Source organism: Leptonychotes weddellii, chromosome 9 (assembly GCF_054177405.1).
Source record: "Leptonychotes weddellii isolate Sample4059 chromosome 9, ASM5417740v2, whole genome shotgun sequence".
In the NCBI taxonomy this organism is placed as follows: domain Eukaryota; kingdom Metazoa; phylum Chordata; class Mammalia; order Carnivora; family Phocidae; genus Leptonychotes; species Leptonychotes weddellii.
The window spans coordinates 56,493,500-56,515,732 of record NC_138377.1 but is presented as its reverse complement, the minus strand read 5'-3'; the positions used below and the strand labels follow the sequence as shown (position 1 = coordinate 56,515,732).

Here is a 22,233-nt window from a genome sequence, read left to right as displayed (position 1 = left end):
ATTTTCTCTTAAGGAGCCTATTTTTTAAAGTTACCCACTGCCCAGTTAAACAGTCAGGTTCGGTCATAATCAGCCGTAAGAGAAATAGCAATATGGGTCTACCTTGTTATTATCGAGGATGTACTTCCAAGCAAACATGATTGCAAAATAAATTTCTGTAAAGTCATCTTACATAAAATAGTATACTTCGACATAAAATAGTACATGATATGCCAGAAGAAGAAGGAAAAAGCCCTAAGTGTCAATGAAAAACTTTGGGCTAGTAAATGGGCTCATTGTGCTGGCCAGCCCCGTGGCCCACAGGTGTGTGTGCTCAAGGCTTGTCCTGGCCATTGCTGCTGGGAAGTGTGGTTCTCCTAGCAATTTTTTATTAACCGTGGTGTCCCTTCTCTCCTTTTAGGCATTAGCCCCTTCCTCCAACACATGAGAATTTCCTTGAGGTCTAGCAGTCTCTTGACTGTACATTCACAAATTCCAAAAAGATAAAAATGCGAGCTGATGGATATGTTCATTAACTAGATGGGAGGAATCCCATGTGTGTGTATAGCGAATCATCACAATGTATACTTTAAATATCTCACAATTTCATTTGTCAATTATACCTTAGTAATGCAGAAAAAATACAAATTTCCTCAATCCCTGCCTTTTCTAAATCAAAGACAGCATATGACAGGTATGGAGCTTAGTGATAATGGACAGGGATCCCCACCTCATACAGAGTATATCCTAAGCTGGAAACTGCCTTTGCCCTGCAGCTTTTTGTTTTATAAAGTTAATTTCCAACTCTGCTCATTTGCTTAGTCTCAGATCCCACAGATGATTTTTCTTTAAGAAAGCAGCTGGTGGAGGTGCCTGGGTGGCTTAGTCGGTTAGGCGGCTGCCCTCAGCCTCAGGTCATGATCCCAGGGTCCTGGCATCTGACCCCGCATCGGGCTCCCTGCTCGGCGGAGAGCCTGCTTCTCCTTCTCCTGCTACCACTGTTTGTGCACGCCCTCTCTCTCTTTCTCTCTCTCTCTGTCAAATAAATAAAAATAAAATCTAGGAGGGAGGGAGGGAGGGAAGGAAGGAAGGAAGGAAGGAAGGAGGGAAAAAGAAGGGAAAAGAGAAAAGGAAAAGAAAAAAGAAGAGAAAAGGAAGAAGCTTGTGAGTTGGGTCCTTGCTCAGCTTTGTGAAACCTCAGTTGGTACAAGCCCAATGCGTAGTGAGCACTCAACAGTTGTTTTCTGAAAGCATCACGCTTAAACAGTAGGAACATGAGAATCTCTTATGGGGAAAGAAATGCTGGAGGAAGCACAGATTTTGAGCAGCTTTGATGGGGTATGAAACAACTACAGTGCCCAGCAGGTAGTCCTAGCATCAGGAGGAAAAAGAGGGATCCTTCTTTCTTAGATCTACCACATACTGATGGGTGACATTGAGCAGTGTACTTAATTTCTCTGGGCTTCAGCTTCCTTATCCATAAAGTAGGATTAAATAATACCTATCTAGGGGCACCAGGGTGGTGCAGTCATTAAGCATCTGACTCTTGGTTTTGGCTCAATTCATAACCTAGGGGTCATGAGCTCGATCCCTGCACTGGGCTCCATGCTCAGCGGGGAGTCTGCTTGAGGATTCTCCCTCTCCCTCTGCTCCCCACCAGTAAATAAATTAATTAAAAAAAAAATTATGATCTCATCTCTGTACTGTTTTGTATAATCCCGACAACTTGCAGTACACCTGGAACCCTGTGTTTGACCAAGCTCCAATGAGTAGCCAAAGCAAAGCAGTGACATTTTTTGGCTTTTCAGGACTAGTACAATGTACTCTTTATATTACTCCCACTGGCATGAGAGTCTTCCGTTAACTTGAAAGAGAACCCTGAATTAAAAGGGAAAGATGCACAATAAGGAATTAGCTCCTGGCTTTCAGTAAGTTAGTATACCACATACACAGGAAGGAGACGTTTTAATGTGCCAGTGAATATCTGTGCCTTAGCATAACTAGTGAGAATCCTCTCCCTCAGGCGAAAGGAGCTGGTGAGCAGCACATGGGCACCGACAGCCTCGTGGAGTGCCAGTCTCCCAAGACAAGCAACAGATAATGTGGGGTCCGCGCGCTGCCCCCGAGGGCTCAGAGACACAGACACGTGCGATTCCCTCAAATGCTGCACCCTGTCCTTATACCGGAGCCTGTTGTCCATTGGGCTGGATGTTCAAATCAAGAAATCTACATCCCTCAAGGGCTGGATGCAAGGCTTGAACTAGCATCCCAGAGAAAAAAAGGTCAGCACTTTGATACACGGCTTCCACAAAATGGAATTTTAATGAGCAGAAGCCAAACCTGATCTCCTTGCTCAGAAAGCAGATGTCTTTGTTCTTTTCATGTTTTAACATTTCACTAGCTCAACATCTCTCCTTTTATTCTGGTAACTCTCCGCTAAGAACGAAGAGAGGCCGTCTGTGCCTCTCTGCACTGTTTTCTCACCTAAGATGTTTAGATATATGTATTTTAGGAAACTCTTAGGAGAGGCATTTTGAGGCACCAACGTTTGTTGTTCTAGAATTCTTTTTTATTGGGAAAATGCTCAGATGGGACTGAATGAATCTAATTTGGCTGTGATGGGGAAACGTGTCTTTGGGTACATGATAATGACATGAAACTGTGCTAGTCCTCATGTTATTGACTCGTACTGGTGGGGAGGGGGCAGAGGAAGAGACATGGGAGCCAGAAAGCTCTGGAAGATTCCTAAGAGTTAAAGCCCAAACCTTTGATGTCTGTTTTCATCTACTTTGAGAAAATATACTTGACTTAGATTCCTACCTCTAAAAATAAAGCTTTTGTTTCTGGACAGTGCTTGATTGTTAAAACTCAGATTGCAAGGACAAAATTTGGGAAACTTTTTCTTCCCCATAAACAGATACATGTGGGCACTTCTGGGCTTCGTCCCAGGCTCCTTGAAGTTGCTGCGAGTCTACATGTGTGTGCGTGAGCAGTCTAGCATCACCTCCTGAGTGCAATCAGAGGGCAATATGGCATTTTAATGAGCTCTGTCAAAGTGTTATTGTATCCAAAGGCCAAAAAATTTAAGAAACATTTTTGTCTTTCTAGCTCTTTTATCTGCTGCCAGAACAGAGTGGAAAGATAGGTATTGAAGCCCTGTCCTCACTCTTTAGGCCAGGCTTCTTCTGTGCTTGGCTTATTCACTCAGCTTCTTTCATGATGATGGAGGCATGGTTCCAGAGCAGCCTCCCCCGTTTCCAATGCTAACCCATTGCTCAGAGAGCAGAAGAAATTTTCTCATACAGCCTCTCCTTATGAACAGCAAAGATGTCTCAGCAGTTATAAAATACTCTTATTTCATGGCTTGCAAAAGCCTTGTGCTGACATCCGTGTTCTGTTCCTGCTCTAACAGGATTTTGTCATAACAATGAAAAACCCTGGGTTTGGGGAGAAAGTTGGGTGCGTTAGAAACTGTCCTCTCTCAGGGCTCGGTATTTTCTGCATAGTCTAAGCCTGAATTAGAAGAACATCACAGATGCACGGTGCATTGGACATGGAGCACATGCATGCATTTAAATCACGTGTATCTTACTTTTTTACTGATGTAATTGTGAAATATGTTCCTTTTGCATTCATAATTAGTGGGCGGAACAGATGGTGAAGGCTTAGTTTAAAATAATCTGTCATTAAAATAACCTAGCCTACTGGTAATTCTTCACTCTAACTGGAGTGAGGTCATAGGAAAAGAGTTTGGGGTGATTTTTTTTTTCCTCTTCTGCATTGGAATGTGGAAGAAAGAACCGCTAATCTCAGAGTGGTTATATACATGAGAATTACCCCATAAGGGCACCATGGTCAAGATCTCACTCTGTGAGATTTGGCTGCAGTGGGATATGCAGGGAAAAAAAAAAAAAGGAAGCTGAGACAAAACTACTTTGACAAATATAAATCCATTTAGCACAATGCATTAAACATTAGTGTACCTTCAATCATGAAGCTATAGTTAGTTTCATACCCTGCAAGGAAATAACCTCATCATTTGACAAATACTGGTAGAGGCCCTCAGCTTTTGGGGTTAAGAAACTGTGTCTTATACTTTATATGTTACACGGATGTCAGGGGATATAAATTATAATTACAGGCATTATTATTCAGAGATGCTGTAGCCCCTGACTTGTGCATCCAAGCCTCCCTCCTGTATGTGTACCTCATAGACTTACCAGGATGTGACAAAGGAAGTCTCCTATCAGCCCTGTCAGGATGGCTAAGAACTGGTTTTAGTAATAAGAAAACTGTCTTGATAAATCAGATACTAGCATGCCTTTAAAATGTCTGTTTTACTGTTTCTTCTAAGATTTTGTTCTCCATCTGCTTTGAGGAAAGCAGATAGATTTCAGCGTGGCTTTATAATAAATCTTCTCAAGGAGGGACTAGCATTAACATTTGTGTAGGTTCTTTTTCATCTTAATCCAACCTTAGTTAATAATCAGAAAATTCTACATAGTGAGTAAGGAGATGTAATTAACCCTTTGACCCCAGAATCTTAATTGGCGCCTGTTGAAAACAGTGGGCAGTTAAAAAAAAAAAAAATTAAAAAGTAGCCCGCAGTGATTGAAAAAGCTTGGAATGTAGTAGCTTTCTTGAATCTGAATTTTTAAAAGTTCCACAGAACTTTCAGATTAATCACCTTTGGTTCCCAAGACTAACGGATTGGATGTTGCCTTCCTCCCGCCACCTTTTAAGACTAAGACACACACATAAAACCAATATCGATGCTGCTCTTAAAACTTCCCTAAGCAGCAGAACAGAGCTAACTGTGGACAGGGATGACCCTCAAGCAGAAGGCAATGGCCGTGTGAAGGGCAGCCTTGCCAGTCCGCTGCTGACACAAGTTCATACCCCATTGCCTTATTTGAAAGGTGATCAGATCTGAGTTTGGGACAGTCATCTCACACTGTCGATATAATGATGTGATAAATATAAAGGTAAAAAATATGGCTAACCAGGTTTTCTTTGTTTTGTTTCATTTAGTTTTTTGTTGTTTTTGTTTTGTTTTGTTTTTTACCTCTGTGATGACAAACAACTAATCTGACGAGTTGTGTTCTTCCCACACCAAATTGGCTGTTATTTTTAATTGAATTGACTGGATGCTTTGTGTCATGTAGACATAGACTCATTTTAATCTCACCAGGAAATTGGAACATGTGTCGGAGCCTCTGCTTTGCCAAACAAAACTGGCCAGTTCTTAGATCAGTGTTGCTTAATACCGTCAGATGTTTTGCCTCCAGAAATTTTTTTTTCCTTGCTATCATGCCCAAACATCCTCTACTGTTTTAGTAAATACAAGAGATACGAACCTAACATTACGAAATCACGATCCCTTTCAGTGAGAATGGAAAGGATGTGTATGGCTGGCAAATGCCCTGCAGTAGGTGTTTTGGAGAACTACAGAAGAATCTAGTCTGGGGCGCCTGGGTGGCTCAGTTGGTTAAGGGACTGCCTTCGGCTCAGGTCATGATCCTGGAGTCCCGGGATCGAGTCCCACATCGGGCTGCCTGCTCAGCAGGGAGTCTGCTTCTCCCTCTGACCCTCCTCCCTCTCATGCTCTCTGTCTCTCATTCTCTCTCTCGCAAATAAATAAAATCTTAAAAAAAAAAAAAAAAAGAATCTAGTCTGACTCTGGTCTTGCAAATGTTAGGAGATATCCCAGGCTGTGTCAGACATCTGTGGCATCAGAGTGTGCAAATCCTCTAAGGGCTTCATGACCAGGACTCTTGCAGAAGATAATCTCCATCCCTCTCAGTCATTCTAGCATATGTGATCTAGGGGAAGGGGCATGGGGCTTGGAGGTAGAACCGCAAGTTACTAAGTCTTATTTGAGCGGTTGTTAGGTGTTGGCCAGATAAAGATGAATAAGACATCACCCGCTGTTGAGAAATTCAGTCTCCTTGGGAGTTGAATAAGCCAGTCAGGTCCATACAATGTCATAAATGCTTTAACAGTATCACTGGGGGGCAGCAGATTTAATCCTAGCTTTGCCACCAGCTGACCGAATGATCTGGTCCAAGCACTGAACCTCTGTCTGTCTCAGTTTCCTCACCGGTAAAATGAGGGTTTGGAGGACAAGAGGTTATCTCTCTGCCAGCTCCATCAGTCCTTTCTTCTCTGAGTCAGCCTTTCAGTTGTCATGTGTCCCCATAAAAGCTTCTCCTGTCTCCTCTCTCTCTGTCTCTCTCATCTGACAGCAGCACTGTAAGGTTTGAGAAGATGGCTCACACAGCTCTCTCTGACTGTGTTCCAGGGCATGGCCATTGGGTTGAGTAGAAGACCTGTCCGTGGGGAAGACTTAAAGGAGTAGCGGGGAGGGTCTTAATCTTCATAAGTCATCCTCAGGAGATCTCTTGTGTGAGGTAAAGACATGTTGAAACAGGATCGTTCCCAAAATCCACAGAAGAAACATCTGTCCCTCTGCACTGGTTCAAAGTGAGATTCCACTGGGCCACACTCCAAGCTTGAAAGGTTACATCTCACCAGGCTCCAGAGGGGGTGGTAGTTTGGTCAAAGGGAAGGAGTCCACTAAGCAGTATTTTGTTCCCTGTCCCATAGCTGATTCCAGGAGAGAGATTACATAGCAAGGTGACAAGTTAACCTCTTGTGGGAGTGACTTGTGAACTCTCTTGTCATCCCACTTCCTATCTGTCTCCTAACAGTGGGATTCTGTCATCTAAACAAATCATTCAAAATCAAGTGACGATTTTTAAGTCATAGGCCACATGTTAGTACAGTTTAACTTCAGAAATTCTGTGACCATTTCTTTCCATTAATTTACACATATCAATCAGAGAACTTTTGTTTTTAGTGGAGGCAATACTGTCATTAATTCTCACTGTCACAGTTCAAATCCTAACTCCATCACTAACCGGAGACAGGCATGTCGCCTGCCTTCACTAAGCCTCAATTTCCTTGTTTATAAAATGTAGATAATAATATAATCACCTCAAATTATACTGTGAGAATTAAAAGAGATAACACATGCAGACTGCTTAGCACGTATTGCTTAATAAATGGACGATGTCCTGACCAAAAGCTTGTCTATCATGTAATTTGTAATGTCATCCTGTAAAGTGACTTTTGAAATGTTTTTGGAACACACCTAATCAGAGGAGGAAGTTGGGTGCTACCCACAGTCTCTGACCAGTGGAGCTCTGAAAATGGGTCAGGAAGCATGGAATCCAAATGTCGTGTGTGTGTGTGTGTGTGTGTGTATAATGGAATCCAAATATATATATATTCCCATGTACATACATAAATATAATACATAAATATATCTATTTCATATATACTTTTAGAGCTCAAAAAAAAAGTTCAGTATTTTATTTCAGTATTTTAGGCAACTGAGATTATTGCTGAGATTTGAGACAGTCCATGTTTCTACCTGAATTTTACATGCTACTTCCACCTTTCCGTACTTAAGAATTATGTCATTAATTGAGTGTTACCACATGCCTTGTTCCCAATGTGGGTTTCCTGTTTTTCCAACCTCACAGCCTTTGTAAAAACCACTACTCTTTGAAACATCTTTTCCCGCGCAAAGCAGTACTTGGGCCACCTACCTGGTTAAAGATAAATACATAAAGCGAAACAAAAGACATAAGGATGGAGGGTATAAAATGCACTTGAATTGCAAGAACTTGAAACAAAGGTACTCTCCATTTGAGTGGTACATTGCAGTTGGAGTCCATGATGATTGACACCACTCATCAAACTGACAACGCAACCCTCCATTTGGAAAGTGGACAAAGGTTTCAGGAGTTACAGATGATGCATAGCTTCCTTCTCTCCCCACCCCCTTCTTTTGTTTCCATTTCAGGAGCTGTAATAGAATCTAGATCTATCACAATAAAACTTGAGCATAGAGTTTTGCAAAAAAGGATTACAGTTTGTAAGGTTTCGGCCTATAATCATTCACCCATAATGTATTGACTTTTCCTATTTGTTCTACCACAATAGGCACTGGAAGTGAGAAGGGTATAATCCTTTATTAATTAGCAAATTATTGATGTCCACAGTAGCTCAAGTGGTGATTTTACTTGCTCTTCATAAAGGGACCCTTTTTTTTTTCCCTCTCGTTTCACTGCAATTTCCATTCCTGTTCAGCTATTTAATGGAGAATCTGGCTGATTTAATCTTTTAACCTACTGAATCCAAAAAAATAAAGTCAACAGCTCATAAAATCATTATGACCTGATTTTGTACATGAATATGATGTATATTGGTCAAAATGACGGAGACATAGGAAGTCCCTGAAATAAAGGAAAGCTCGTAGTCTTCATTCAGACCTTTTGTTTGTTCACTTACAGGGCAATGGTAGAATATCTTAGGACTTTTGTTGGCCATGAAGAAAAACAGTCTTGAATTCAGTATGTGTTGCTTTGTATCACATGCCCTATTAATTAAATCTCCATCATATGTTTATTAACTTAATTATATATTTATTTTTTTCTGCAGTCCCTGGATGGCTTTGTATTTGCACTAAATCAAGAAGGAAAATTTTTGTACATTTCTGAAACCGTCTCCATCTACCTAGGCCTCTCACAAGTAAGTAAAACAACAATTTAGATTCTTGACGGTGATTGTGAAGGCTCCTTCTGCCTTGTGCTTTTCCTTCTTCAGCGGGTATTTGGTTCGGCATGAATTATCAAATTTATTCTTTAATGGGTCTACCTGGCTCTTCTCACAAAGTCAGTGAGAAAATTCTGTCCATTCGGAACGTTCAGAATAAACTTGTGCTCTAAAACTTTAGTCCCCCTCTCCCCCCCAAGGATCATTATTAATTCATTGAGAACAAATGAAGTTTCTTCCCTCAGTTGTTTTGAACTTTGAAACCTCTGTGCCCAGTAGGAGAGGGACACACTAATAGTGCTTCCCATGTGTCCTATTACTGGATGTTTATGGAGTACCCTGCATTATCCTGGGAGCTGACACAATGACAGGGAGCCATTTGGAGTCAAGAAATGCTGAAATAGACCATTAAAATGTGTTGCAGGGAGGGTTCCAGCAAGGATCTATTTTGCTGCCTTTGCAAATGCTTCCCAATGCTGAAAGACAATTTCATAAAATAAGAGCGCCTTTCATTACGTGTGGTTTAATTATTCACACGTGTCTGTCAGAGGTTGGAAGAAAAGAAGATGGAGGCAGCTGGGACAAGGGACAAAATCCTAGATGTTAGGTCTTGAGATTCCCCTGGAATACACAAATTTTACTTCCGTCAGAGTCTGGGACACAGGCTGCATCTACAGAATGCCAAAATCCCCTGAAGAAAAGTTTGCAATTCCACTAATTATCTAGATGTGGGTTTTTTTTTTTCCGTAAAAATGCTGAACATCTGGATATCTGTGCCCATACAGGTGATTGGTGGAGTTTGACCCTTTTCATCTGGTGGTTTGGCATGAGGAAAACACAGCCCCGGTGGGAGGGATTTTGTATGTATGTGATGATCTGCCAAGTTGGATAATCTACTTCTCATTCACTTGCCCCTTGGAGCTAAAGATGGAGATAAGATTTGTCTCTCTCCTCTTAAACAAGACCCACCCCAGACTCATTGCTTCCGAAAGTTGGCACCACTCTAAGGAGGCATCCGGCACGGCTAGAACATTTTGGCTGTTAGTGAGTTTGCTTGGTAATAGCTAAATCAAGAAAGACACTGGGAAATAATAAAGAAAAATATTTGGCATTTGAGGAGGGTTGGAGTAGGAGGGGAAACACTGCCAAATTTGATTATTTACTGTTGAGAATCCAAGCTAGGGTCCATTAATTCTTCCTTGAAGAACACACAAGCTATTGGTTATAGTTTATAGAGTAATTCCATTTTATGTGGGTTTTAGCAAACCAAATGATAGAAACTGGGCTATTGTTAACTCACTATTGGCATTTCTTGCCTCTTGTTGAAATCTCTGGTTTTGTAATAGCCTTTTGTAGATTTTAGTCCTTGTCTTCATCTATTTGGGACACGAGTTTTGAGAATCTCCAGTTTGGCTCTCATGGGCACGCCACCATGTTCGTTCATACTGTTCAGAACTGGAAACACCACTGTTTGTTGTTCGGCAATGCCCATATTCATCTGTTTTACGCAGAGTATCCAACAAAGTTTAATAAGCCAGTGAAGAAGAAGGATGAATAATTAGTTTAAGCAGGTAAATGCTAATTAGGGAACTCCTGAAAAGCATCCATTATATACTAGCTCAAAACACATTTTACAGCCCTGGTTAGTGGTGTAATCCAAATTCTGTCAAGGCAACTGCATTTTCTGTAATTGAGATGTGTATGTTTGCTTTGCATAACAGATGGCTCTGTATGCTTAGACTGATAGCTAGGAAAATAATAATTGCATTATTCTGGCCAAAAGAATATTAGCTCTTGGGTTTTGGCCATTTCAGTCAGTCCTCCTGCCAGCACAGCATATGCACATATATGGATTGGATTTTCAAGGAAATTGATGCATCTGGAATAGTGTGGCCATCTGAAATATCATCTGTTCAAGAAAAATTTGGCTTTAACCCTGTGCTGGTTTCTCCTTAAAAGCAGTGTATTTCACTGCTTTTCTACTGTAACATTAAGTCAATCTTTTCCTAAAATCTGAGACCGTAATTGAGGTTTCTGCAGAATAAAGCAGCTGTGTAGACATGGGACAGTAACTGGCACCTTCTGTGCAGTCATTCCCTGCTATTTTATGTGATGGCTTTTAAAGTGTGTATCAATAGTCAGCATCTTGACTTGCCCGGAAGCAGACACTGGCCCCAGTGTATTTATACCCTCCATGGTAGATGTGTTCAGTGTCGTCAGCAATGTGGAACATGCAGGTAGAAACTACGAGGTACAGAGGTCTTCATTTGGAAGTGATGAAGGGTAAGTCACTAAGAAATGATGTTTGCATACGCTGATGTAGGTGTTTAGCATTCAAAACTAAAGTTTAAGAGTACTTCCGGGTTAACGTGAAAATAATCCAGTAAGAGTGTGGTATGTTTTTAAATGCCTAAAGAATGAGAAGGAAAAAAATCGATGCCAAAACTCTGGGAGAGGATTTCCAGCCCAGTGAATGTTACATTCTAAGTCCTAATGGGATACTCCACACTTAACTCTTTTCAAGTTTCTTCAGTGTCCTCTTGCAGTTGTCGGGGCTTGGGGTCCCCATGGGTGACATGCTATGTAAAATGTGCTCAAAGTTATTCAATTAAGTACATACTTAATCTTTTACACACACACACACACACACCCTTAATTGAATGCAAACCAAACACTCTGTGTCCTGCAACTTTGGCTCAAGTTATTCCATCAAATTCTAGACAGAGATAAGGAGTCTATGAAATTATGGTTCCTCAGTTCCTTTTTTAAATAATTTCATTAAATAAAGACAAAACATAACTATCATCAAAGATTTACCCAGTGAAATTGTTGAGGAATAATCCGAGCCTGTCAGTTCGTTAGAACGTAGTTATATCTGCATTTGTAACTCTCAAAATATTCCTTCCTCAGTTTTACTTCCCTTCAACATGTAAATAAATATGGTGGCTTTAAAGTGGCTTATGTTCAGGAAAGAATTAGGATGATATTTTGACTCATGAGAAAACTAAGTAGAGAAACTTTTACTGAGCTCTGTTGTATGGTGTGAATATAGAGACAGCCAGAATGGATTTCTCCTCTACTCTCTGTTGAGTTTAACAGCTCTTGGTGTCCAGTGCGTATGTGTGGCGGTTATTCTCTCTGAAGTATTTTCATATTGTCAAGATGATGGGAATGAAGGGATTTGTGATGATGTTCAAACCTCCTTGGGCAGCCCTTTTGACTTTGCCAGAGATATATATTTAACTCAACATCCAAGATGTGGTTTCAGGTTATAGAAATACACAGTGTTGACTTGCTTCCCTAGTTAAAGATGATTCCCAGTTACTCATTGTTGAACCTTATCTTAAAGAAAGAGCCCCAAATATCAAGGCTGAGTTTGGTTTGTGTGGGGATTAAATGCCTTCTAATACGTGATGACAGCATTCAGAGCTGCTAAAAACTAACTCTACTCTGTAGCCATCATGGAATAAGCATAAGTGAAAATGAATAAAGAAAACAGTGTATTCCCTAGTACTAAAAATACAGTAATGATACATAGACAGATTTTAAGAAATCTCTTCCAGGGTGTAAGTGGCATAATCACCAAAGGATCCAAAAGACACTTTATATGATAAATAAAAAAATGTCTAGTTTGATACAGGACATAGAGAAATAGTCATTCATTGGCTTATACCCTCCTGTTTCCACAAAAGAATTAGTTTACATAAATGTATATAATAAAAAATAATGGCAAAATATAGCTAGGGTATAAGGAAAAAGGCAAAAGTAAATCATTTGTTACCACATAGTAGGAGAACACAATAGGCTCTAAGAACGGATATAAATAGTCTGATAAAGCTTCACATTTAGCTGTGAGCTCCCTGATAACCAAAGCAAAAAGGGAAATACAGCTATTCATCAAAAAATAAGGAAGCATTGCTTCTTAAGGAAAGCAAAGTTTTTCTGGGACTGAAGTATGAAAATCTCAAATACAATTTCTGTAGGGGCTAATATGTGAATTATGACATAATTGATTTGCTTCCATTGAAGTTCACATTCAGAGCAAGGCTGTGTTGACCATATAACAAATATGAACGCACATTTTGCAAATCTCATAAGCAGACAGGTGACTCTCCCCCCTCCCTCCAGATGTTGGTGTGCCAAAGATCATTCTGAGAGTGATTTTCTGACATCCAGGCCTTATAATAGCATTGACTAGCTTGATGGTTTATGTGCTTTTATAAATCAGCTTTCCCTCATCCATACACAAATCCTGCATTTTCTCTTAAATACTGATGAGAAGTTTAACAATATGGTTGTTGGAGTCAGAGGACATGGGTCTCAGTTAATCAAAGGATAAAAAAGGACTCGTATTTTTTTAAAAACATTTTTCCTTGAAAGTGGGGTGAGAGACGATGATTCCGATGCACACCTGTGCCAGCAAAATGTTTTCAATTTAACATAGAGTCTTATTTAAAATAAAACGGGATCTAGGGGCACCTGGGTGGCTCAGTCGTTAAGCATCTGCCTTCGGCTCGGGTCGTGGTCCCAGGGTCCTGGGATCGAGCCCCACGTCGGGCTCCCTGCTCAGCGGGAAGCCTGCTTCTCCCTCTCCCACTCCTCCTGTTTGTGTTCTTTCTCGCGCTGTCTCTCTCTGTCAAATAAATAAGTAAAATCTTTAAAAAAATAAAACAAAATGGGATCTAGAGCAAACTGGGAAATTAACAGATTTTTACACTGTGGTATCATTAGAAAACACCCTGCAGCCAGCTAACCACTCTCAGGAGATGCTTCCCCAATCTCCCCCCACCTGCCCCCAGTACTAGCTTGCCTGAGTCACTTCTCACCCAGTCCCCATCCTGGTGGAAGATACGTCCTTGTTGTCATAAGCCAGCCAGAAGGTAGTGGCAGACAAGCTTACAAATTGGCTTGTCTCAAGGCAGCTTGCTGAAAGGGGCAGGGTGGTCGCAGATAGAAGGGCTAATAAGAGGTGAAGGTGAAAAGGGGTAAATGATTGTTTTAAATTTAGTCTTTTTTTTTTAAAGCCATGCAGATATATTTACCATCAACTCCTTTCCCCATCCTGTTGTTGTTCATCTCCATATTTTAGATTTCTCTGCATTTGCTATATAGAATGGCAAATAAAATTACAGCTACAGCATACAAGTACAAGGTCAAATAAATGACAGAGCTCAGTCTATTTGTGAAGCTATTCTGAAAGGGAACCATGGTGCCAAGTGTGGTTTATTTGAATAATAAAGAAGAATTAGATTCCCCTGATAACTTGGCCCGGGGCCAATAAATCACTGGAGGTTAAAGATGCTTTGCAACTGCCATGTCTTTCTTTTGCTTTTCCAAAGTGCACCCTCAACCCTTCCGTTCCACATTTTTCAATGCAAATCAAGTTGAGGTTAGTATGTGGTTAATATTCTTGCTTCCATGCTTGTAAAAGATATATATATAGATCTATCTATCTATCTATATATATATAGCTTTAGTAGGGTGAAAAAAGGAAGACATTAGCTTTCCTTACAAGTTATTGCTCTTGTTTGGCATCATCACATCCTAGATAGCTGGAATATAAAGACAAAAAAGATATTATTTCAACACAGCACAAGGCTTATAATAATGCGGCCACGTGTTATTTAGCGTTTTTTTTTTTTTCAGTTGGTGTTCTAATTTTAGGCAATACTAAGATAACTGGGGTTCCTTGAATAAAGGAATACATGTAGCCCTCCAAATATTGCTCTGTGACCCCCCCACCCGCTAAAGGCTTCAAGTGGACATACCTCAACTTAAATAAAGAAAAAGAAAAATGTGTAATTTTCCGCAGCTTGTGTTTTTTTTTTCTCTCCCAGCAAGTCTGCATTTTTCTCCTGTACTAATCATAAAAAGTTCATCACTTCTTGGTGTAACAAAGAAAAATGCCCTTTTGAATGTGGAAGCTCTGAGGGTTTAGAGACTATTGAGAAAATATAAGTATCAAAATAATTCAGAAACAGTACAAGGCCCAGTGGCACATTATCAATTTACAACATTTAAATTGATAAATGCTTGGTGGTGAAGGCCTACAAGGGCACTTTGAAAAGCAAATAGCGACCTGGTGAAGAAATTGATTTTTTCCCCCCCGAAAATGACTGCATGATGCATCATTTGACTGCATGCTGTCCGAGTGCTTGACAGAGATAATCTCAGCAATCCCACGGGTGACCTTATCGTTCTCACCAGGGCAACTGTGTCTACGTTCTGACTTTGTGCATGTCAAGGTTCCTCCCGGCAGGATCGTTAGGGGAAAAAGTTCCTCTGTTCGATCCAGATATTGAACTGCTCATTCTTCCCCCTTTTCCTTCTACCCCAGCCTCCCAAATAGGCAAACACGCCTCTTTATTTCATCCATAATTATGAATGAGCCAGGCAGAACACAGCAGCTCTGCGCTCCGTATCTTTGTTGAAGCCATCTTCTTACCTTTTAGGTCACAGAGTTCCCGGTGAGAACTTACATTAGCAGGGACCTTTTTATCAGAAAGAGGAGGAAAATTCCCTAATGTTCCCCTGTGGTGCTTTCCCATCTTTAGCAAAAATGGAAAAAGCTAGCTGGTTTCTTTTTCCTTGCACTTGCAAGGTTTTGGGTTTTTGTTTTTGTTTATGTTTTTGTTGTTTTGTGGGTTTTTTGGGGTTTTTTGTTGTTGTTGTCTTTATTCTCTCCCCTCTGGTCTTGACACAGAAAGCTTCTGAAACTGTTTGAATCCACACCCTTTAGTTTTTCATAATGTTGTTTCCTCACCCTCCAGGGATCCGAGGTGTTTCTCTCGTTACTTTAAAATTATGTAATCCTGACCTAAGCAGATCACGCGTCCCCCTGCACCATTGGGCTTTGCATCCCAGTGGCAGCATCTGCTGTAGGGATTCGATGTAATCCGTGAGGTTTCCCCAAGACCACTGGTGTTGACAAAATATTTTTTCTGCCGGAGAGGACTAATTGACCATTTTTTATGCCTAAAATTTTTCTGTTGATATATATGGAGGTGTGTGCGCGCGTGCGCGCATGCCTGTCTACGTATCAGTGCTCTTCCTGCTACACGGCTTGTCGCTGGTAATTAGAGTTCTTGATTAGCCACTTCTTGAAAGCAGCAAATACCCTGCCTGGTTTGGCACCCTCCAGCTACGGTCCCCACTGGCTTTGACATCCTCGGTTCACCATATTCAACCCCTTTTACCTCCTTCTTTCATCCACAACATTAATTCTGAGTGAACAAGACGTGCTTCCTTGCTTTTGACAAGATTTGCTGCAGTCTCATGCGACAAAAACCCAACACTCATTCCAGATTCAGAAAGTAGGATTTATAACAGCATTTTAATTTAATGTTGGATGTCGAACATATAAAGAGATCACAGTAGTACTAGAGCTGAAAATTGATGCCTTTTTTATTAGTGTCCTCTCAGAAGTGGGTGAGACGCTGTTTGTGCAGTCGTGCACAGAGTGGCACAGTCAGATGAATGAGGATATGCTATCTGCAAGGAATCATATTTCAAGCCACTGTCGGCCTCTATTGATGTGCTCAGAGTTGAAAGGTTATGCTAGTAAATGCCATCCGAATTTCCAGCATTAGAAATCGGTAGAATAGTCTGCTGGCTGTCACTTTCTGCTCAGCCTAAACGCACTGCATGGGGATGTTTTAGTTATTTTAACTCGAAATTAATTTCTTACTACTGGAGCATTTCTTTCTCTCTTCCGTGCATTCATCAGTCCCCTAAGGGGACCGATTTTTTTTAACAGGCCTTCCGAGTAAACCAAAATCTCTGGAAGAAAATGAAGGAAAGCTGCATCCACATACATGAGAATTACATTCTTCTTATTTATTCCTTTGAACGTATTTTACCAGGCACTGAGACTAAAACACAGAAAGTCCTGTCTGCAAAGGGGCTTGTCTAGTTAGACTGTATCATAGCATCACAAGACAATAAGCCACGGGCTCACCATCTTCACATGTATTATTTGAAGACCTTGTCCATGGCTTCTTAATTTCTGGAGGTAATAGGATCAAGAGAAAAAAAAGAAAATGAAGGGTCTTCATTTTATGGGCTTGGGAAATGTAGAGGCAGAAAACAGTACTTTTTGAGGAGCGGGCTTGTTTTATGTGTGTGGATGAAATGGTATTTTCACTCTTGCTTTTAAAGTAGAGTGCTGAGCAAAAGTAAGATGGAGAAGAAAATTTAGTCATCATTCTAAGTCTGTAATTTATTCATTTTTAAATAATGAAGTGGTGTTTTTCTGAATTAACCCATGTATTATTCATGCAGGCGTTGGCAATGTAATAGCCCCAGTTTTCTGGAAAGCAATGTACATTTCTTTGCCTGACAAGCAGTATTTTCTATATGGTATTAATTTAATGGCTTATTTTATTATGCAAAGTTGGAAAGTAAAGATAATTTCTGTCTATAATGTGGTGCTTACATAGGCAATGTATGCCAAATAATACCTCTACACCTAAACCAGCTATCCTTCCTCACTTAGCCCGGACCCTGTGAGAGTGATGAGCGAAGGCACACTGCTCATATGAAGAATAAGAAATAACTTGACCTCTTGGGGAGGAGGTCACAGAATCGTTAAATTCATGTGAAATCCAAATTTCATTTCTACACACACACATTCAATCTATATTGGGTTTTAGCTCTTACAGAAGAAGACATGGTTTTCATGACAGGGGTAACATGGCAACAATTTCAGTGATAATTTCAGTTGGAATATAATAAGGAAATTGACTTTAGGTTTTTGCATAAGTTCTAGAACTAGGCTGATAGCCTGAAAATCGATGCCAGTTTTAGACAACAAATGCCCTGTGGCTTTTATCCTTCTTATTCCCTCGGTCCCCTTTGGATGACAGTCCAAAGATGCAATCGCTTTTTCCTAAATAGTCATTTTTAAAGAGACTGATAGCAATTGTTCCAATGATTTAGAACATCTTTTTGATGTACGTGCCTGTATACGCATAGGAATGTATAAATTGCTTTCTTTCTCATTTGGCTTTTTATGCCTACTGCACTTTTGTGTACTGATAGAAATAATTTCCGAAATGATTCACTAAAACAACAAACCAGGTCTCCTCCCCTTTCAGCCTCCTACCGCTGTAAAGTTACCAACCAAAACTTCCTCTGATGCTGTTAATTTGTAATATGCTGGCCGATGAAATCTATTACTTTCATTAACTAGGCAAACTTTTCGAGAACACGAGGAACTTTTCCCTGGGAAAGAAAAAAGCGGTTTGGGATTGGATTTTTTCAGGGCAAGTTCAGGCCCTTGGCAGAGGGGACAAAAAATACCTGGGCGCCAGGTGTGGCATTTCGTAGATCTCAGAATTCTGTCAGTAATGCAGTGCTTGAATTCAGGGAACGAACCATACATTCCATTTAGTTTTTCTTCTACATTTTGGAGAAGCAAGCTGTGTATCAAGCAGCCCCCTCCCTTTTGGCCTCTCTGCCCAGTAAGAGCCTTGCTTTAGAACCACAGGCAGTGCCTTTTAGTAATGCTTTGCCAGGGAAACAATAGAAGATTGCCTCGATTAGGAAAGAGCTAAGGCTTTAAGGAGCGTAAACACATACGTGAACCTCTGATTTTTATTATCGCTCTGTAGTCTGGCTGGACTTCTGGGTGTTTGTTCCTACTGTACTTTATTAGATGCTTAGATCTGGTTCATCAAAGTCCCTAATTGTTAAACTTGATACTTGGGGGAGCTTAAAAAATACCTGCGCAGAATGTACTTGTCTGTACATAGGAGAAACGCCGAGAAATGTTTCCAGAAAACAGGAATGGTAGCATTAGCCAGTTCTGGTTCTTTCCCATGAACTGTACAGGCTTGCTTGCTTTTAAGAAATGTTGAGGCTAGCAAAATTGCTAAATGACAAAAATTATTTGTATTGCAAGGTGCTCCTGTAAGCGGTGAGTTTCTTTCTTGCTTTTAAGTATCTAGGCAAAGAATCATTATCTACTTGATGGAATCAAAACGGTGGGTGGGGGGGGGGTGGCAGTAAAGGAAAGAGAGAGGCACAAAAATTGAAGTGTTCAGAGGCATTCCACTTTAAGATCCATCAAAAATGACTCTGTGGAAGATGAGATGCTGTTGGCAGACCACTTTTTAAGAGCAAGCAGGGCTCACCATTCATAGCAAGTATGGGTATCAACCTCAGTCGCCCAGTGTAATAGGAGTGTTATTTGCAACCCCCCGGTCCGGACGATCAGACCACGCACTCTAGTTGGCCAGGATCACTTAGAGCCTCTGTTCACCAGAGGTTTAGCATGCTTGTGATGTCCTGTCTGCCTGTCTGTAGGAATGACAAAAGTCTGCACATCCCTCAGGACAGAAGTTGCAAATTAGAGGAAAATAAGAGGTGAGACTGGGAACCAGTTCCCTGAAATTAAAAAAAAAAAAAAAAAAAGAAAGAAAAGAAAAAATGTAATTTTTCCAGTTCATTAATTAAAATTGACATTGCAGGGTTTGCAAAGACCAGGAAACGACTGTGCCATTTCACTACATTTCAAAACCTTTTCACTTGAGCAGACAAGTAAATCATGCAATTACTGGGACTCATTCAGCTCTTTAGTAAAAACACAGGCCTGCAACCTTGGGTGTAACATACATTGAAATTAGAAGAGTTGAACTGAAGATATTTCTAAAATGTCACAACTGCTCCGTGACACTGGATGATATGTTTATCCATTCATTATCACCGAGAACACCTGGGGCGGTGCTCGGGAAATCAGATAGTGCCTTTTAAAATAATTATAAAAGAAGCATAGATTAGCAAACTGAGGGGAAAAGAGACAATCCTGAATCACGATGTTACTAATTCTGATCTGTTTGGGGGCATCAGCTTCCAAGTCACAACAGTGTAATAACTGACTGCAACTGTCAGCAGCACTGAGGAGAGGGAGTGCCAAGTATGACTGTTTCTAAAAAGCAAATGTTTTCCCGGAGACGAAATCCCAAGCGTTCGTTTTCTGTTTATAAAATGAAAACACCATGGCCGAAATAGCCATTCGGTCGTTAGAGAAGGCGTTCTGGCCTGAGATCCAGGACACCAGGTTCTGGTCTTGCCTCGGCTGCTAATCAGGCCAGTGACCTTCCAGAAGCCCGGATCTTAATTTTTCTTAAGTGTGAAATGAAGGGGCGATTTCTCAGGCTCCTTCTTCTTTAAAACATGTGCTCTCTGCAGTTCATTCAACACTGGACATTTTCTCCTCAGCTCTAGGGTAGGGGTGGAGGAGGGGAGCCTGGAAGAAGTAGGCTATTTTATTTTTAACCTTCAAAGGAATTTAGTTGAGCAGATGCTACCCTGAACTAGTCAGAGAGGAAAGAAATAATATGGCTTTTAAAGGGCACATCTAGCATATCTACTGGGGTAAAATAATTCTGGCAATGCTTCAAAGGATATAACTTTTGATGGTAAAGTAGGTAGGTTATGGAATGAAATCACATATGGCAGGCTGTCAAAGTCTCCTACACTTTCAGTACATTTATATAAGTGCAAATGGAGGCTGCGTAGATGGAGCAATTTCCTGCTAAGACGGCTCTCAGATTATCTGATATTATTTGACTAAATTATCTCTGTTGAAGCTGAGGACAACTTTTATGATCAAATATTTTGAAATTAGTTTTCCTCGTTGGCAGATTATCTGAAATATGAATTGCTCTCATTTGAGCACTTGAAATTGAAAGGCTTTGGTAATAGCAATTATAGAAAAACAAGGGTGCTGAAGTGCTGTATATCATGCTGAAGGGGATATGTTTATAGGTCAGTGATGTCAATAACTGTAGTTCTCCCGGATACCTCGCCGTTACCCTTTTATTCTGGGCCAATTCAAAGGACACACTGACTTTCTTTTTAACAAGAGTGTTTCATTTTTGAGGATGAATACTGCTTTTATTGACTCTAGGCATTTAAACATAGTCAATTCATATTTATTACGTTTCCCAAACCTTTCCTAGGGGGTGTCTGAGGATCTAAAAAGTATGAAAGCACTGAAAATGTGTAGAAGTCTAAATAATTCTGAGCCATTATTATCTGTATGATTGACTTGTGTGCTCCTGGTGCCTTCTCTGTGAAGAAGCTTTTGTATCACTCTGTGGGCCTTCTCTGCTCATATTTATAGCTTCACAATGAACAACGATTATAAGTAACATTTATAAAGCCCTCACCAGGCGCCAGGCATTGTTTTAAGCACTTTCCTATGATTAAAGTTTATAATCCTAACCATAACCACTATCCCTATTTTGTAGATAAGAAAACAGAGGCTCGGAGAGGTAAAACAGCATGCCCAAGGTCATACATCTAGGAAGTGGCAGAACTTGCATTTAAACCCATCCCACTTTACTCCAAAGCACTCACTGTTAACCGTTATTGACAGCTGCCTATGGAAAGTTTTAGGTAATTAACAAGTAGAAAGATTCCAGGTTTATGGGTTAAGAGAGACTGAGACATGGAGCAATTAAGTATCCTGCTCAGAACCATAAAATAGTTATTCTCACAATGCCACTGTATACAAATGAACTTCAGAAGACATCGGTCAAGTTACGTAGATCTGTCAAAAAATTCTGATGTCCAACAGTATTAGAAATATTCCAGGATTCAGTAGCAGGGCCCGTAATCAATAATAAGGGTCTAAACTCAGGAGACCCGTGCCATTTGCCACACATTTAATGTGTATTCATTCATGCCAGCATTCAGCTAATGCCAAGTGACCTGCAAGTGTCCAAAACTGTGCTAAAAACTGATGTTATCTGGCATAGTTCCTGCCTTCAAGGACCCTGTGTCCCCAAGATGCCATAGGCACGGCAACCAACTTGCAGTGACCTGTAGATAGTCGATGGCAAATATTTTAATGAATAATGAATGTCAGAGGTTACAATAAAGAGATGCACTACAGACCACGGGAACAGAGAATGAGGTTGACTAACTGCCTGGAGAAGTTTGAAAATGACTTGCCCCCCAAAAGTGATTTTTAGGTCAGGCCTTGATGGGCATTTTCCACATGGAAAAGCGGAAGGTGGTATTCCAGGCAAAGGGAGGCATATTTGCAAAGTCATTTCTTGTGGCAAGAGATGAGTCTGGAAGGTGAGGACAGGGCCAGATTGGAAAGGGTGTTCTAGGACACCGAGGAAATTGGACTTTTTCCTTTAAACCCGGGGGAGCCATAAAATGTTTTAAAGAGAAAAGTGAAATAGTAGGTCTGTGCTTCAGGAAAAAAAGAAATTATTCAGGCAAAAAAAAAAAGAAGAAGAAGATAGATGGCATCTTCCAATTAAAAGACCGATAAATGCCAAGGAAGAGATAAAAAACAAATCACAATAGAGCATAGCAATGGAAATAAAGAGAAGGGGATAGATTTCAGAGGCCTTTTTCGGATAAGATCAATGCCTTGGTGATTGATCAGATGTTGGGGAAAGCAGGGAGGAAGTGCATTTCTAAAGCTTCGTTCCAATTTAGACATGTGGCATTTGAGAAACTTGTAGGACATCTGTTGGGTAAATAGGGTTTAGAGCTGGAGACAATGGGTTTAAAGTTACAGGTCGAGAAGTGTTTAGCATATACATTCTACCTGTACCCAAAAGAGGTAGATGAGATTATGAAGGCTCTTGAATTTGCAGTTCAAGAAGG

The 22,233-nt window shown here is 40.5% G+C and overlaps 2 protein-coding genes across 8 annotated transcripts in view; one reads left to right on the top strand and one right to left on the bottom strand.

The window, feature by feature from the left end:
* Positions 1-22,233, bottom strand: part of SPTSSA (serine palmitoyltransferase small subunit A) — a 975,882-nt gene that overhangs the window by 223,549 nt on the left and 730,100 nt on the right. The gene's annotated exons all lie outside the window — the stretch shown is intronic.
* Positions 1-22,233, top strand: part of NPAS3 (neuronal PAS domain protein 3) — an 813,063-nt gene that overhangs the window by 572,113 nt on the left and 218,717 nt on the right. For all 6 annotated transcript variants that reach the window (XM_081830630.1, XM_081830629.1, XM_081830627.1 and 3 more), the window contains one exon: positions 8,488-8,577. In XM_081830630.1, coding sequence (XP_081686756.1) covers positions 8,488-8,577 — 90 coding nt within the window. The remainder of the gene's footprint in view (positions 1-8,487; positions 8,578-22,233) is intronic.